Source organism: Ambystoma mexicanum, chromosome 10 (genome assembly GCF_040938575.1).
Source record: "Ambystoma mexicanum isolate Mex_15411 chromosome 10, UKY_AmexF1_1, whole genome shotgun sequence".
Taxonomy (NCBI): domain Eukaryota; kingdom Metazoa; phylum Chordata; class Amphibia; order Caudata; family Ambystomatidae; genus Ambystoma; species Ambystoma mexicanum.
In genome coordinates this window covers 305725807-305744887 of record NC_090932.1, presented here as the reverse complement: position 1 = coordinate 305744887, position 19081 = coordinate 305725807, and the positions used below count along the sequence as shown (strand labels likewise).

At 48.7% G+C, this 19081-nt stretch overlaps 1 protein-coding gene across 7 annotated transcripts in view; it reads left to right on the top strand.

The window, feature by feature from the left end:
- The window catches only part of INPP5D (inositol polyphosphate-5-phosphatase D), a 1036816-nt gene that overhangs the window by 639491 nt on the left and 378244 nt on the right, over window positions 1-19081 (top strand). For all 7 annotated transcript variants that reach the window (XM_069617886.1, XM_069617890.1, XM_069617887.1 and 4 more), the window contains one exon: window positions 6719-6836. In XM_069617886.1, the coding sequence (XP_069473987.1) occupies window positions 6719-6836 (118 nt within the window). The remainder of the gene's footprint in view (window positions 1-6718; window positions 6837-19081) is intronic.

Below are 19081 nucleotides of genomic sequence, written 5' to 3'. Positions count from 1 at the left end.
CTTGGAAGGCAACATTTATGTTGCACACTCCACGACGCAGTATTGATTGGCCATATGTCCATGGGCCTACAGAGTGTTAGGGTATTCTTCCACGCTGTTTAGGGACAGCTTGGGTCTAAACATTAAAATTGACAACTGTACTGTCATGCACCTGGGAGTTAAATCGCCATTTGGAAAAGTTATCCTCTCTGGAGGCAAACCTATTTCCCATGTGGAGGGCATATGGCTATCTAGAATTATACCTTTGTAGTAAGATGTCTTGGAACACATTGATTGGCAAAAGAAGGGTGACAATGGTTCCAACGATGGCCAGCATTCTTCACCTCTTCCACAATTTAAATCAATACCCAACAGATCAAATGATCAGGAGTTATGAAGCTAAGACTGTGGGCAAGGCCAGCTTCGGTGCAGGCATTTGTGGTCAGATTGCATCCTCTATCCCTCGCTGAACTAGTTACATATTCCTTATATAGAAAGAGTTTCAGTCTTCCAGTGTCAACCTCAGTGTATAATTTGCACTTGTAGCTTTGTAAGCAATTTTAGGAGGACACCCTTACCCCAAAGCCCTTAGAATTATAGGTGGAGACCTGGACCCGCTAGCAGGTGGCCCTCACCAGACTAATTATAGAAGACATAAAGCAGTATTTGTCTGCTATTTAAAAAGGCGGGTTTACTAAATCAGTACACAGTACATTCTCAGGAATGTGAAGACCTCATTAAAACAAAAAATGTGGGCAATGGTACGACAAAGTAGAGTTGAGAATGAGGATATTAAGGGGGTAATTCATAGAATTTAGTGCACAAGTGGTGCACGCGGCTGGCGCACAGTGCGCGTGCGAATCTGCGCCAGCCGCGTGCGCTAAAATCCATTTCCGTGCACAGTGTATTCAGGGATTGTAGCTACCAAAACCAGCCGTGGTGCACAGTGCCGCAGCGACCCTGCAGCAGCGCCAGTTACGCCCCCAAGAACCCCCCTCGTGCAGGGAAAAGCCATCAAAATCCCCAATCCAGCGCAAAGGGCTGCGCTAACCCTGTACCAGCACGGCAAGCGGCGAACGTGTATCACTGGGGTTCGCGGAAAGTTTCACACGCGATTGGCCCTGTGAGAGTGGGGTACGTGTATTTGGGGTACGTGTATTACTGGGGTTCGCAGGAAGTTTCACACGCGAAATGGCCTGTGCGAGTGGGGTACGTGTATTACTGGGGTTCGCGGGAAGTTTCACACGCGATTGGCCCTGTGCGAGTGGGGTACGTGTATTACTGGGGTTTCATGGTAAGTTTCACACGTGATTGGCCCTGTGCGAGTGGGGTACGTGTATTACTGGGGTTCGCGGGAAGTTTCACACACGATTGGCCCTGTGCGAGTGGGTTACGTGTATTTCGGGGGTGCGCGGGAAGTTTCACATGCGATTGGCCCTGTGCGAGCCTCCCCAGCCCAAAGACCCAACCAAGTGTTGCATCCACCCACATAGAAAAGGCAATTACATGATACAACCCCAAAGGCAAATATGTAAATGAACACATGTTCGTCACACACACACAATGGGTGCAAGTGAATGTGAAAACCCATATCATGGCATGCATGAAACCAATGAGATAATACCACACATCGAAGTATGAAGAAAAACATTTATTAAACACAACATGAATGTAATTAAAAAAACACACAACAATGGGAATAATTAAAGAAATGCTGCATGCCCGTAAAAGAATAAAAAACAAGAAATCATAATCCAAAGAAATCCCAAAGAAATGGTGTCCAAAGTCACAGTCCAACAAAGCAAATCCAAGGGAAAAAAGAAAGTGAAATCCATTGCTCCATGGTGAAAATAAAAAAAATGAGAATAATCCAATGGTGAACTATGTACAAATGAACAATCCAGGGTCCATGAGCCCAACTAATGAAATGAAACCTACCAAAAATACTACCTAATATAAAACTATATACAAAAACGTGGTGCATTGTCCAAGCGCAACCAAAATAAAAAAGAAAAGGAAAGGAAACCTAACACTATCTAACTATATGCAATGGCGGCGGGCAAGTCCTGTGGCTCACTCGGTGGTGTCCCGGGCCAGGGCATCATCGAACTCCATGTCGATGTCCCGGAGGCGGGCCTCTGCCCTGGCCCCGAGGTCTCGCAGGGAGGCACTCATGGCCTGTTCCAACTTCCTGCGAGTCACCTCGTGGCACTCTGCCCGCCTCAACGCCCGACGCATGGAGAACTCCACCCTGACCATGGTGAGCCGCGCCTCTTCCGCCCGCCGCCCCGCTCCGCATCTATGCGCTGGCCCAACCGCAGCCACACGGAAGACACATCCATTCCAGGCTCCTCCTGCCCTTTGGCCGATGCCTGCCCCCCTGATGTCGATGGCCCCGAGCCATCATTGCTCCCACCTAGAGCCTGCTCCTGCTGCTGCTGCTGCTGCTGTCCATGTGCCATGTCCGATGATGCCTGCACATCCTCCATCAGCTGGTCTCCAGTTGTGGTGTCCACCCCTGCTGGACCGCCGACTCCCGACTGTGGCAGGGATGGGATCTCCACCAAGCTGGCTGTGTTGGTCAGGCCAGGTCCACAGGGGGCCCTGGTGGAATCTGGGCCGGAAGACGGCAGGGAGAACGACTGGCGCATAGTCTCCACAGAGGAGGAGAGGTCCGTCAGAGTGCGCATCACATATAGGAACCCACCAACCAGGGCCGCTCCCAACAGTGCCACGTTGCGACGCTGCACTTCGTGATGGCGTGCGTTCGCTGCCCAGGAAGAACGCACGTCATCACGAATGTCACGCGTGCGCAACGCGACACCAATCAGGACGGATCCCATACGTTCATGGGACCCCTCGTCCGCAGGTAGTGGAGAGGCAAATGACATGACACTCTCCCCTACCTGCGGACGGGTCTGGGACGGGGCCTCCCTGCTGGTGCATGGTGGTCCAGTCACAGGGTCAAGGACAGGGACATGCACAGGCCCCTCCACGGTGGCCTGTGCTGCCTCCTGACCCTGGACTGCACCGCTTGCACCAGTGGTATACTACCCCCACCACGCCCCATGTGCGGCTCAGTAGCGGGCTTCTCCTCCTCTGTGGAGACCACCAACCTGGATGTCTCCGTACCATCTTCCGCCATTACAAGCCCCTGTGGGGGCTCACCCGGCCCTTCCGCCACAGCCATAGTGGCAGATGCGGCACCTCGCTCCCGGATGATGGCAAGTCCTGTGAGGGTGGCTAGGCCTTGCGTCGCCGCCCAGTGGAGGCATCCGTGCTGCTTGGCTCCACAGCTCCATCTCCGCTCTCCGTCTTCTTCACTTGACACTACGTAGAGGGAGACATAGAACACAAGCATCAGGGTACAGTACAATATTCCCCTAGACAGGAAACAATAACACATGAGTGGCAGTGTCTAAGGTCCTTCCATCCTGTCCCTCCACAACACATGGGTGAATGCACGCAACACACATGCATGAACAGCATGGCGCCTGCAATCAACATCAGCATCCATGTACAAGGGCCTCTATTAATCAAAATGTTGCCTTCAAACTCACATGCACCCTGGCTCACACTGATCCCATGCACACACATCACCAGAGGGTCATGCATCATGCCTTGTACACCACAGACACAGTGGATAGACACAGTGCATACAATGGTGACCGCACTGCATGAGTGAATCTACACATCATCACGGACATGTGTCATGAATCCATGGCGTATCGAAGTCACAGACACACTTCTCAGACACACACACATGTGCACCATACATGTACATGACAGCAGCACCCATCCCTCACACCCCCACCATGTGCAAAAACAGACACTGGCATGTTTTCGTGTGTGCATTTGCCATAAAGCTCCCCATGTAGCATTGGAACTCATGCACCAGCCATGTGGTTCACACATTACTGGCTGGTCTCACATGCATGACCATGATGTCCCTGCACACACACATCCATACATGGCCCATGTCACACATACAGGCAAGTATCAGACTACCAGCACACTGCAACATGCCCTGTTTCGCACATATTGCTTGGCCACTTACCGCTCAACTCCAGATGGGTCTTCCTCTGAAGGATCTGGGCGTGCAGCGTGGGCATACGTGTTCCAGGACCCTCATATGGATGTCACTCATGCTGACCCGGCCCCCCTCTCCGAGGCGCCGGGCCTTGTGGAGGGTCCTGGACCTGAAGTCCTCCCAGCGCTTCTTGACGTGCTTGATGTCGCAGGTTGCCACCCTCTCCGCGTTGATGGCAACCACTACGTCGTCCCAGATCCTCTACCGTCCTTCCTTCTTGGCGCGTGATGTTCCGAAGAGGGTATCATAATGCCCCAGGACATGCTCCACCAGGACACCAACTTCCTTCACACTGAAGCTGGTGGCCCTCTGCCTCTCTGGCTGGGGGTCGCCAGTGGTCTCAGATGGTGTTTGCCCCGACATGGCGACCCCCGAGGCAGGTGTGGGTGGGCAACTGGGTCCTGGGGCTGGGCTGTGGACGATGGTATCCTAGTCAGGAGTCTTCTATTCCAGAAGGGGTGGACACAGCAACTGGAACCCTGGCTGACGTGCAGGCACCAAATAGCAGGGCACGTGGGCAGCAGGCAGTCAGGCAGCAGCAGATGGCAGGTGGGAGCGTAATCAGGGGTCTGGGGGGCAGGAAAATGGCCTTTAGGGCAGGAGCGTGGTCTTCCTTGTGTGTACGCGTGGCCAGCTTGATACGGAGTGAATTGGCACGTGAAAAAAGTGCACCTCAGTGTGAAATCCGAGGAAAGGCCCTTAGCGCGTAAGCGCATCAGCAAACGTACGTGATTTCATTGGACCAAAGGCCTTTAGCGCGTAAGCGCATCTGTGACCTACCACGCATGGGCGTTGCCCTGGCACGGGTTGAAGATCCCATGTGGCTTTCCATTGCTCTGTACGTGCTTTTCGTGGGGTGCGGGCGTGTGTTTTCCAGCCGTTGGGGTTCACACGCAATTACTTCACAGCGGTTGGGTGTTGGCTACGTGTTCTTCTACACACAAGGCAGAAGGTGAGTGGTACCCCACTCACACAGGGCCCTTTCGCGTGTAAAACTTCCCGCGAACCCCAGTAATACACGTACCCCACTCGCACAGGCCCTTTCGCGTGTAAAACTTCCCGCGAACCCCAGTAATACATGTTCCCCACTCGCACAGGCCCTTTCGCGTGTAAAACTTCCCGCGAACCCCAGAAATACACGTACCCCACTCGCACAGGGCCAATCGCATGTGAAACTACCCGCGAACCCCAGTAATACATGTACCCCACTCGCACAGGCCCTTTCGCGTTTAAAACTTCACGCAAACCCCAGTAATACACGTACCCCACTCACACAGGGCCCTTTCGTGTGTGAAACTACCCGCAAACCCCAGTAATACATGTACCCCATTCGCACAGGGCCGTTTCGTGTGTAAAACTTCACGCGAACCCCAGTAATACACATACCCCACTCGCACAGGGCCAATCACGTGTGAAACTACCCGCGAACCCCAATAATACACGTACCTCACTCGCACAGGGCCCTTTCGCGTGTAAAACTTCCCGCGAACCCCAGTAATACACGTACCCCACTCAGTATATACATGCTTTTTATTTGTGCACACTTTTGTAATGCGCAGGGACGCTACCGCCTGCCTTCGTGTGGCAGACGTGTTTAGGCCTGTGCGTGTCTTTGCCCGTGCGCGAGTTTGCCCTATTCGATACCATGAATACGTTTGGTTCGCGTGCGTGTGGGCGTTCCGTGTACTTCCCAGCAGTACTTCCCCAGTTACGCCTTCTTTTTCACGCGGTATTCCCCATTCCGCTTGTGTTACGCCCCCTGTTCTGTCTACTTTTGTTGTGTGCGCTTCGCTATGTGCGCTTTCGCTGTGCGCTTAGCGCACACTGTTTGGAGACTTGTGCGCCAGCGTGCGCCATGCACTTGGCGCACAACCAGTGGGAAAGTACCGCAGCGCCTTCCTTGAATCGCACGCGTGCGTGTGTGCTTGCTTTCTCATGCTTGCGCCTCCTTGCGCCTGCTTGCACTGGGATTTTCGGCGCTCGTTTGTTCCATGAATCGGCCCCTAAAGGTTTTGCAAGACTCTACTTATAACATTCACTGGTAGATGGGAACAAGAGAAAAACCCTGTTAAGCATTGCCCGTGTGGGACAGAGGAGGATGACACAGCACTGCCTTGTGTACTGTTTGCCCACTGTATAAAACCATCAGGAAGTGAGATTTAGTGCCCAGTATTGAGAATGCTGGATGCAGAAAAAGGTAACAAAATTAGGGCCTAACTCACAGTACATTTTCCAATGGGGTTTTGCCATTATGAAATGCTTCTGTGAATTAGGCCCTTAATCTTGTTTTAATTTGTCACATTTCTCTTTAATGCAATGAAAAAGGATTGTGTTTTGATAACTTATTTATTCATTTTTAGAAAGTTGTTTTAATGTACAAAATGTGATTTGTGGAAGTATATACAAGTGGCAGGTTTTTGAGTATTCTATGTGTAGGATTAAAAGTTTTTTATGATGTTACTTTTGTATTTATTTTTGAGTACTTTGTGGAAAACCTTGTTTCTGTGAAATAAAGATTGATTTGAAATTAACAATGCACCTGTCTGTACCCAATGGGATCTGACATGACTAGATTTTGTGCACATATGTGATATAGACAAGATGATTCATCTGTGATCCCTATGACATCTTATTTAATCATTCTACCAGGTCACAATCCAGACCCTATGGAATATCCGCATTGTGGTGCTGGCAAAACAGGAGCATGACAACCGGATCAGCCATGTCTGCACCAGCTCAGTGAAAACAGGGATCGCCAACACACTTGGTAAGGGGGCAAGAAGGAGGAAAAACAAAGGGGGCAGAGGGATGAGAATGTGGGTACGTGAAGAGATGGTATAAGAGGTAAAGAAGGGCAGCAAGGGTAACTGGATTTAACTGCATAAGCCTGAGACTGTATTGCAGAGAACTTTTTTGCATCAGTAATACTATATGCTTGTGTATTCAAATTTTGACCAGTCTTCCTTTCTCTTGGGATTGAAGCTTGCAGCAGAGTTGGCCTCCTGTTCTTAGAGCATGCAGCTCTGAGTGTCAGTTAGTAGGGCTAAATGCATATTTATCCAACAAGCAAGTAACCCTATCAACTGTTTATCTCACCTGAAAGTAGGGTGGTCAAATTAAATGTCCAGTCTGTAATATTTTTGAACACGCAGAAATTGCTTTAGCATCGCCTGACAAAAATGGCAAGCAATCAGGAAACATTGCTGGGCGGCTTTTAGAAATGGTTCAGTAAAAGTCCCCACTCTTATAACTAACCAGTCCTACTTGGAGTTGGAATAAGGTGGAAGGTCAGTCTTTTGAGCCTTCAAATGATGGCAGGCTCTAGTGGTTCAGGTGTCCCAGACTCAGAAAGAAAAGCGTACTTGAATCGGTATTAAAGAGGTTTAACAGTGTTAATCCTAGCAGCGTTGGTGATTGGTGATCAGCTGACTGTAAGCTTTTAGAATTACCTTCCAAGCACTCAGGGCTCTTAGCAGTGTCTCTGGTATGTGGCGTACCTCCTGTAAATAGCCTTTGTCTGCCCAATGTACTCTACGCTTTGTTTCTTGGTGGTTATGTTGTTGGTAGCTGCTCGTCTGGATTTCATGGGCAAGGTCATCATTCACATTGTTCATGATAAGGGGTCCAGGGTGGACTGTAGGTCTTGTATATAGGGTATTGCACAATATGTTGTAGAGATCAGACAATGTAAGGGGTGTGGGGTCTGGCCAGGACTTTAGCATCTCTCTCAACTGCCCCCAAGCAAGGTGCAGGTCATGAATAGGCAGAACAGAGGACCTGAACTGTTTGAATCTGCACATTTTGCAGTAGTTAAAGCACATGACATTTGGTTGATCAGTTAACAAATATCAATACATTTGAAAATAACAAAATGGTAAACAAGACATTTGTAATTTCCAACTAGACTTCCTGATAAAATGGTGCTTTTCATGGAGGAAGGGACACACTGTATTTGTTTGCCAGCTTCCCTAGCTACGCCTCTCTACTACCCATTCCCAAATTTTCCATAATCCAGGAAAAAAGATTGGATGGCGTAGGTTTAACTTTGAGGGTCGGGGATATGCCTATGATGGCCAAGCTGAGGCGCACACAGAAAAAACTGCATATTACAAATCCTACTCTAACTTCAGATAAAGGCTTTGAAGGCTTTAGTGTCCCAGGAAAAGTTTTTCAGAACATTGGAGTTCTCACAGAGCTCTTATATTGCATTGACAATAAATCCCGGTGAGTATCGATAAGCTATGAACATCGTAGATGCATAGACTTACTTCACAAACGAATGTCAACCTTGTAAACAATTAGGGCATTATACAAATGGGCATTTAATTCTATGTTTAATAAACACCCACAATTTGCATATCCTAGGCCATTAAGTGTCCTGTTTGTGATATCCTTGCAAACGCTTGAAAAAACAAAAAAAGAAAACTGTAAAAACTGCAGACTATGACTACTGGGGAAAAGGGCATATGCCAATGAATTTGCCAATTTTGTGACCATACATTCAACACAGCACAAAGGGCAGCACAACCATTTGATGTGCCCTTTTGTAATACCATTTGCACCAGGAGTGTTTCATTGGGCAAAAGTGCCTTTTGCTGAGCCGATGGAATGTGAATATTATAGCCCAAGGTTTTATCTGTAGAACAAATACATCTCCCTCTGTTCTCCTATGTGTGGGCCAGTCGACTGGGAAATTGATTGACAGTTGACTTGTACACAATATTTTGGGAAGGATTCATGTTGAGCTCTACAAACTTTAATAAACATGTGAACAAGATCAGAATAAGAAGGCATACATTTAGCATTTGTAAGGAACTCATGGTGGCAACAGTAAAGACAGACACAAGTGATCACAGTTCAAGGGTATTTATTAAACTGTTAATGCAAGGAGGAAAAACGCCTAACCTAAATCTAAGATGGGAGCAAGCTTTGACCATCAAATGAAAAATAAGGCAGTCCTTGTAGCGTCTTGTCAAAGAAAAAAGGGCCAATTCCTTACAACTAATTACAAAAAGAGTGTGGGATAGGGTTTTCAATAAAGAAAGAAGGGTTCACAAATAATAAGTCAGGATGTGATTGCCAGGGGTCTTCCTTCCCCACGTTTTGAGCATGGAAGAAGGTGGATCTCCAGGGCACAGCACACACGCAAGCTTTCCCAGTACGTGTCGACAGTTCGGTATTACCCATCAGCTTCTTTGATAGTTAAGTCTCTTTTCCATATAAATTCTCTCGCCTTCGAGTGCCTGATGTTTTCAACAAACACACACAAAGTTCTGTTCCACATTGACTTTGGGTGAGGGCTTCATGCCTGAGTCCCCCTCTTCCAGGGGTAAACCCCTTTCAAGTCGTATTCAACAAATCAAATAAACAGTTTCTTTCTCACTTAACTTTGGGTGATGACTTTCCACCCCTGGATCTCCCTCTTTCGGGCTCAGACCCCTTTGAAACGTCAATGTCCCTCCTTCGGGTTCACTCCTGTTAACATACTGTTCATGGAACTTCAGGCTTCGTCCCCTCTTGTTAGCATCCCTCCGCCGGGTTCACTCTTGCCAACCTTTGTAGCACACTGTACATGTGCTAATTTCACCAAGCAGGATTCATTTCCTTTTCTTTCACAATCAACTGCCGGTCAAAGACTTTTGGCGGTACCAAGGTTTTACAAGACCCCTGTATGACTACTTTGACCTCTCTTCGCATCTTCCCAAGGCCTTCTGGTTATGGTAGTCTCTACCATCGGGTAACCAGGCAGAGTTTCCTGCGTGAGCACCCACGTGGTGCCAGATGCCTCTGTTGCTGTGGCTTTACCCCTCTCCTAACAATAGTTTCTTTAAACCTTTCAAAGTTCAAATTAGCCGTTTGCTACTTCGTTGATCACAGTTCGGTTTCTTATCGACTCTTCCCTCGACTCACCTGCTGTGATGAACCGCTTGGCTTTCCTTCTCTTTGGAGTCAAGGTTGGTACCAATGAAACAAGCGCCTCTCCCTGGCTTGGTAATCAGCAGAGGAGGGTCTTGTGTCCCGATGACACCTGCTGCAACACATGCTGGCTATGGTTGGTGGTCTTATGTTTCCGTCTGCAGTGGTTTCATGGGCCTTGATCGGAAAGGGCAAGGTCGCTTCTATTCTTGTCACCCTATCGGTATGCGCCTTATTTCACCTCCTCTTGAACTGCCGTGCACAGCTAGCTCTCACGCCATGCGGTCTGCCTTGCTCGTCTTGTGATCCACCTTTTATCCCCGTGGGGAAGGGAAAAGGCCCTCAGCTTGTGTGATTCTGGTCAATTGCCTGACTTTGCCTGACCCTTGTATTGGGACATGTCAGGTAAACAGCTCTGGTGTAAGTCTTTTGCCTTTCGTGTTGTCCGAAAGTGTTTGTGTCAGAAAAAGGGGGGGGGAGTGTTTTGGAATATCCTACGTGGTAGGATGGGGAAAAGGTGTTGAAAGAAGGGGCATACCGTGTCTCACCCGTCGGTGTCCCACATCCACTCCCCAAGAACCCCCCATCCAGGTGATCCTCCCTCACTGGTCCACCCACAGGAACTGGATCCAATAGCGATGGCTGTGTTCTGGCCACCTGGATGACAGATCCCCGGGGACTAGCTAGGGAGACACCGTCAGGTTTCTCACACATTACACAAACATGAAATAGTCTGTCTATTGCAATCAACTTCAACTACCATCACACTGTTGCAGGCGTCAGTCTCAACTTCTGGAAGTTGTCGAGCCATCGCATTATAGGCACGTTCCTCTTCTCTCTGACAATTTACTGCAAAGAACCATCCTGCTTCTGCATCCACACGTCAGGTTCTTCACCCTTTCTGCATGCCCTCTCCAATCTTTGTGCAATGACAGAAAATCTAGGCAAAAGCCTTTGATGTCTTCCCTGCATCTGTTAGATACTGTGCTCCTGCAGACCATCCGCCAGATCAAAAAGAATTTCTAAAGCCGTGAAAATAATTTTCCAGGGAGCTTCAGCAAATATGTGGTGGAGTAGGACCTCCCCTAGAAGATGGAGCAATTCTGAGGAGCCGCTATGAACAGAATAGTCCTGATTATCTGATAGGTGCGTCTGTCATTGCTGCTTGCTCCCTGCACATAAGAGAAGGGGCAGCTGAAGGGGAGGGAAGCAATAAGGCTTTGCCCCAGTTTGGTTTTGACGCACTAGTGCCACCTATGTGGCAAAGCATTGCTAACAGAAAAGAGAGAAGTAGGGGCGCTGAGAGCAGTGGATCTGGTTGGCATGGTAATGAGAAATGCTCAGGTATACATTTGCTGCATCACAGAATGTTCATTTCTGTGTCCTGGTGCCATGTAAACCAATGAGTGCATTTTGTACAGTACATGTGCCAATCAGGTGTCCCAAAGAAAATCACGTGCAAATATCCTACCCAGGCAGTGTAGTGATCCTTCTTCTCTGACTGGTCACCCCGCCCTATGCTCTGCCAGATCCCTTCAATAACAGAATTCAGAACACTTGGAGAGAGAGTGTGTACCGAAGCATATTGTATGTGTTGATGTGAGTATCCCTTTTTGCCAGTCTTTAAATAGCATGGCTGCACATGTCTTTCTTTTGCCGCCAGTTGGGGTGATGTGGGAGCCGATGCCGGCTTGAGATGCCTTGAATGTCTTGTTAGAATTGCCTTATAGAGGAATTTGAGGAGAAAAAAGGACCCAGCTCACACTCACTCACATTCACGTGACTGGAAGTGTGCCCTGCCAGATGAGTGGGACAAAATGGTGTGCCACAGAAGTTGGGGGGACAAACACCCTTGTCCCCCCCAACCCCTAAAATGACACCCATGCCCGCCTGTCCATTGCAGCATCTCATTTTGTACTCGGCTACCGCTAACGTGCTCCGAGCATAGTCCCTGTGTGGGGTCAAGGAGTTTTGTTGGATTCTATGCAGCAGTTGAGCTGTGAGTATGCAGTCCGGTCAATGAGTTTTGTGAGAAATCCTGTATTGGAGATCGGCCTGTAAATCTTAGGGTCAAGGGGGTCGAGGGATGCCTTTTTTAGCAGCGGCTTGATATGTGCTATTTTAAGGGCTTCTGGAAAGGTGCCAGAGGTGAGGGAGTCATTTAGTATGGATCTTATAAGTTCTCCTGCGCAAGTGGAGGAGAATATTTCTTTCAGAAGAGAGGCGGGGCAGGGGTCGAGGGGGGATCCGGAGGGTCTGCTGCTGGATCAGTGGTCTAGGAACTCGTCTCTCGAGATGGGTTGGAAAGAGTCGAAGGTTGGCATAGTGGGCGTTGGGGCAACGGGATCAGGAGGGGTAGATGAAGCGCAGGGGGTGAGGGTGGAAAATATGGTGTTAAGGGTTGCCATCCTGTCACCTGGATGGATGGAGGGAGAAGGGGCCTAACACAGGGGGACATTAGTAAATGCAGTAACCCTGGATGTAATCGCTGCGCCTAGCTTTGGGACACCTGGATAGAGGGAGAAGGGCCTAACACGGGGGACAACAGTGAATGCAGTAACCGAAAATGCAATAACCCAAGATGTAGTAGCAGCGCCTAGATTTGGGACACCTGGATAGAGGGAGAACTGGTCTAAACATGGGGCACAACAGTAAATGTAGTAACAGAAATGCAATAACCCTAGATGTAATCACTGCGCCTAGATTTGGGACACCTGGATAGAGGGAGAACGGGTCTAAACATGGGGAACAACAGTAAATGTAGCAACCCTAGATGCAATAGCAGCGTCTAGATTTGGGACACCTGGATGGATGGAGGGAGAAAGGGCCTAACACGGGGGACAACAGTAAATGCAGTAACAGAAATTGTAATAACCCAATATGAAGTAGCAGAGCCTAGATTTGGGACACCTGGATAGAGGGAGAAAGGCCTAACACGGGGACAAAAGTGAATGTAGTAACAGAAATTGTAATAACCCAATATGTAGTAGCAGAGCCTAGATTTGGGACACCTGGATAGAGGGAGAAAGGCCTAACACAGGGACAACAGTAAATGTAGTAACAGAAAATGCAATAACCCCAGATGTAATCACAGCGCCTAGATTTGGGACACCTGGATAGAGGGAGAACTGGCCTAACATGGGGACAATAATAAATGTGGTAGCAAACAATATGCAATAACCCTAGGGGGTACTGGTGAATTAGATGCAGAATATGGCTACTGGGTAATTACTTAATGCAGTATCTGGTTAGAGTTGGAACTAATAGCAGGAGAACTCAGCAGGAGCGCATACAATGGGTTGCAATGGATTTGTACATTTCACTGAAGATCACGTAGAAAGGTATTCTACCTGGTCGGACGTTGCTGGTTGTCGGCTGCAGGCACCAATGGCAAACACGGGCCAACACGGTCTGGAGCTGCTTCTTCGGGAGCTGGTATCCTTTACACCGGGTCCTTCACCATGGGGGCTGCACGGGCAGGGGCTGCCTTGGATGTGTGCTCTAAGTGGGTTTCTAAAGAAGAATCAGGGGAGGGGGCGGGATCGGAGGCAGGAGGAGGGCTGGGAAGGAGGAAGTGGGTCGGTGCAAAGCCTGGGGCAGGGAGGCGCGAACAGGGTTGAGACGGGCTCAGAATTGACCAAAAATCAAGCAACAGGGACCGGTAGGCACACCACTTACCTGCACAAGCCGTAAATAAGTGGCGTGCAGGAGAGGGAGCTGGAGTGCTAGGCCAGGCAGGGACCTCAAGGACACCCAATCAGGGGAGGGAGGCAGGATGGGAGACAGGAGGAGGGCTGGGAATGAAGAAGTGGGTTGTTGGGAAGCTCGGGCCGGGGAAGTACGATAAGGGGTGAGAGGGGCTCAGAACTTACCAAAAATCAAGCAAACAGGGCCCAGGAGGCACACCACTTGCCTGCACATGCCGTAAAAAAGTGGCATGCAGGAGAGCCAGAGTGCTAGCCTAGGCAGGGACCTCAAGGACACCCAATCAGGGTAGGGGGTGATATGGGATGCGAGAGGAGGGCTGGAAACGAGGAAATGGGTTGGTGGGAAGCTCGAGCAGAGGGAGCACGATCAAGGGTGAAGGGGTCTCAGAACACACCAAAAAACAAGCAAACAGGGCCCGTGAGGCACACCACTTACCTGCACACGCAGTACAAACGTGGCGTGCAGGAGAGGGAGCTGGAGTGCTCCAGGCAGGGACCTCAAGTACACCTAATCACGGGAGGGGGTGGGATTGGAGGTGGGAGGAGGGCTGGGAATGAGGAAGTGGTTCGGTGGAAAGCTCGGGGAAGGGGGAGCGCGAACAGGGGTGAGGGGCTCAGAATTGACCAAAGATCAAGCAACAGGCACATCACTTACCTGCACACGCAATAAAAAAGTGACATGCAGGAGAGGGAGCAGGAGTGCTAGGCCAGGCAGGGACCTCAAAGACACCCAATCAGGGAATGGGAGGTGGGAGGAGGGCTGGGAACAAGGAAGTGGGTTGGAGGAAGCTTGGGGTAGGCGGAGCGTGATTAGTGTTGAGGGGGGCTCAGAATTGACCAAAAATCCAGCAAACAGGGCCCTGGAGGCACACCACTTACCAGCACACGCTGTAAAAAAAAACATTCATCCCATCTTGCCCCACAGGGTGATGTAGGTAATAAGCTGTCTATTTTGCCTGAATTGCCCTGCTCTAAATAGGGCAAAGCTATTACCCATACCTTGGTAAAAGGAAAGTCCCAGGGTAATTATGAAGTTAGTATCGTAAAGAACCATGTGAAATTTACAGTGTATGGTAGCATGGTCTTTAAAGCGCTACACTGATTCACGGTGGAGTTAAAATACAGAGCAGCTAAAATAGCCTGCTGCCCACAGATCTATGTCAAGGTGGCTGCCTTCCCCTGACCCCTGACCACCTGGGAGCAGAGTTTAGGTAGGGTCTTTGTGAGGATTAATCACATTCCCTTCCCCTGAAGACCTGACCTCCTGGTCCAGTTTCTCTTCCCCCTTCTAACATATCAGGCTTCCCTGCATTCATAGAAGGTTCATATGTCTCCCAGTCACATACTGGATCCTCTGAAAATGTCTCTTCTTGTACCCATGTGTTTTGGGGAGAATACAAAAAAGGTAATTTCTCTATTTGTTGGTCAAAAGATTTAACAGGTTTCAATTTTATCTGTGTCACTCGAAATATCCATTCATCAAAATGGGGACCTTCACTACCCAAATTCATTGGGGTAGGAAGATTAGGTATTAATTACTGCCGCCAGTACTGATAAAGCCTTTCCCAGAATGGTAATATCAAGCTTTGTCAAGGGATTTCCCTCTGCCTGTCCGTGAACACAGCCAGTAGTCTTTTGACCTATGGTTTCCCCTAAACGAAAACCTAAAAAATATATATATAAATAAAAACGAATTCGACCATTTGGCTTTCGACCAAATTCCGTCAACCATTTGTCTTTCGACCAAATGTCTTTCGACCAAATGACTGGACAGCGTGTTGATAAGCAAGCTGACAGAATTATCAGTGCTGATAAGTTGAGCGTGTATAAAGGAATGTGTGTGGAATTCATGAGGTAAGCCGTCAGTGAAAAGAAGGGGAGAAATGATGAACTTGAGTCCAATGTTATTATCAAGATTATATTTATCAATGTGAACTACTTTAATCTAGAAGTATGTGCATATAGGACAGGAACAAAGGTGGGGAATGGAAGAACAGCCAATGGGAGCGTCACAATCGTAGAAAGGTGCAGCAACAAATAGAGAAGGGACACATGTGATGGCCAAGACACTAGATTAATGGAGAAAGAAAAACAGCAGAAAAAAAGCGATGCACCAGAAAAAGCAGTAGCTCCCTCATGCACACACTAGAAAGAAAAGACAACATGGGCAATTGCCAAGTAAACATCCCGAACACAGAAGCTGGCTACCAGCGGCCAGTATAAGCTTCAACAATAAGGATCAATTGCAAGAGAGGCAGCTTGCTCACATTAAGGTAAAGAAAAGTTGTAACACAGCGACTATGGCAGCCTTTGATATATGAAATGGTAGACACACGTTGCAAAGCATAGCGAGGTGAGGTGTGTGAGAGATGGACTTGAGAAATGTAAAACTTAGATTAGTACCCTTTTTAGGCAAAGACAGCAAAGTGTCTTTAAAGCATCTCTATGTGCTCCTAATAAGTTGAAATAAAAGGTGTCAATAATTGTATATATATAGAAGAGAAAGAGAGAGAGAGAGAGAGAGAGAGAGAGAGAGAAGGAGAGAGAAAGAGAGAGAGGGGCCATGTTGTGTGGGAGTATTTTGTAGTTTATTTTCACAGTGAAACCATTGGCGAATAACAACATTTTAGCAGACTCTCGTCAGATGAGGGTGACTGGTTGTGGTCTTGCTAAAGCCTCTGGTCTTGGAATAACCGCTAAATTGGTCACGCTAATGCAAGAAGCCTGGAGCGGCTTACCATGGCATTCCCCCACCAAACACTGTAAATGCCTAAGTTGTAGTCTATGTTGGTGAAAGTGCTTAAATGGTGAAACTATGTACCTTGAGAAGCAGTGCTGCAAGCTATACAGTATGCCCTAGCATTATTTAAAAGTAAAGCGTGTCTGAAAATTCTGAATAGTTCTTCTGGAGACATAGGCCCTCATTAGGACCCAGGCGTTAAGGGGTTTACGCCGCAGTACACGGCGCCGACCCTTAACGCCTGATTCCAAGGTCCCTTTGCGGGATGGTGATTTTAACGCCTGCTTTTTGCAGGCGTTAAAACCCATGCCGCAAAGGGACCTTGGTGCTAATTATGCCACCGTAATTTACGGTGGCGTAATTAGCGCCTTTCCCCATTCCCATTATGCCATATGGGGCAAAAATGGGAATGGGAAGGGTAAAATGGGAAATGGGGATTTACCGCCCCACTCACCTTGGAATGGGGCGGTAAATCCGCCAACCACCATGGCGTAAACGTACTTTACGCCATGGTGGTAAGGGTACGACCCAGGCGGTAACTTACCGCCTGGGTCGTAATGAGGCCCATAGTTCCTTTGTATGGTTCGGAATGTGGAAAAGGTTGTGGCCCGCTTTGTTCCTGTCATTTAGTCTTTGCAGGGGATGAATGTATTGACGAGAGATTGCTTTCAAAAATCCTCCCTTCTGCCCTCTTAGCCGGGCTCGATTGGTGTTTTGCTGGCAGGGGTGGAGCCCTTCCTGTGGCATTCATTGGTTCCCCCTATCTTCCTCCCATTCCCACTGCTCTCTTCCCCATTCCCCCACACCCTCCCAGTGTTGGCTAAGAAGGATAAACTGCGAAAACAGAAGGAAAACACGCCTGGGCTGAATAACAAATGGGTCTTCCATGAGTAATTCAACACTGTAGTCCCGGATGCGGGCAACCCTGAAAAAACATCCCTGCCAACCCATCCATATGACTAATGGAAATGAGAAAAATTAGATCATTTTTTTTTTAAGACCTGCACTCCCAATAAAAATAACCCAACTATACGAAAAGAGCCAGGCTGAAAAAAGTCAGCAAAATGCTGAAACTGTTTTCACAATCACAAACATCTGCACGCCTAGAACGGCAGCTGGCTTTAACAAACAACACTTTACGCAGTTCAGAGGAAAACTACAACACCCTGACAGTGGCACACACTTTACCTTCAGCAACACCAACCGAACCACGAAATAATGTTAATGTTAAAGGTTTTTATACCGCACACCAATGCCACTTGTGTGGTCTCCAGCCGCTCAGGCGGATCTGTAATGCAAGGGGGGAGGGGGAATGGTTGAGCGGGAAAAGAGCAAGAGAGCTGTGATGTGCTGTTGGTAGCTTGAGTTCGGAAACAATGTTCACGGAGCATAAATGTGATTTTCGGAAGTTGGCCACCATGTGCTGTTGTGCGAGATTATGTGTGGTTTGTTTTGTTGTTGTGGAGTATGAGCGGAATGTTGTGCTGTCGAGGTCTGGTTGTGTTAAATCCAGAGTTTGAGACGTCTATGCAGAGGAGTGAGTTTATTAGTATGGATTGTTGGTGAAAATCCAGGTAATCCATCCAAGAACTCCATATCTCCCACCCCCGGAACAATCCATCCAAGTGCAACACATCTCCCACCCTAGGAATCCACCCAAGTGCAACACATCTCCCACCCTAGGAAACCATCCAAGTGCACCACATCTCCCACCCTAGGAATCCATCCAAGTGCAACACATCTCCCACCCTAGGAATCCATCCAAGTGCACCACATCTCCCACCCAAGGAAACCACCCAAGTGCACTACATCTCCCACCCTAGGAATCCATCCAAGTGCACCACATCTCCCACCCTAGGAAACCACCCAAGTGCACTACATCTCCCACCATAGGAATCCACCCAAGTGCAACACATCTCCCACCCTAGGAATCCATCCAAGTGCACCACATCTCCCACCCTAGGAAACCACCCAAGTGCACTACATCTCCCACCCTAGGAATCCACCCAAGTGCACCACATCTCCCACCCTAGGAATCCACCCAAGTGCACCGCTCACCCTAGGAAACCACCCAAGTGCACTACATCTCCCACCCTAGGAATCCACCCAAGTGCACCACATCTCCCACCCTAGGAATCCACCCAAGTGCACCCCTCACCCTAGGAATCCATCCAAGTGCACCACATCTCCCACCCAAGTGCACCACATCCCTCACCCTAGGAAACCATCCAAGTGCACCACATCTCCCGCCCTAGGAATCCACCCAAGTACACATCTCCCACCCTAAGAATCCATTCAAGAGCTCTACACCATCCACCTTTAAAATCCACCCAAGTGCACTATTCCCCCCCCACACAATCAGGCTTCAGACCGCACCATGGAACAGAAACCACTCTGATCTCGATCTGGGATGATCTCAAGGTTGCGGCAGACTGAGGGTTGTGCAACGCTTGATTCTCCTTGATCTGTCTGCAGCCTTTGACACTGTTAACCATTCAATCCTCCTTGACTGTCTCCACTCCCTAGGAATCTGCAGCTCGGATCTCAAATGTATTTCCTCCTTCCTCAGCAACAGGAAACAAATAGCCCTCCTCTCCCCTTTTGTATCGAATGCTCGCACTGTGAACACTGGAGTACCCCAGGTTGCCT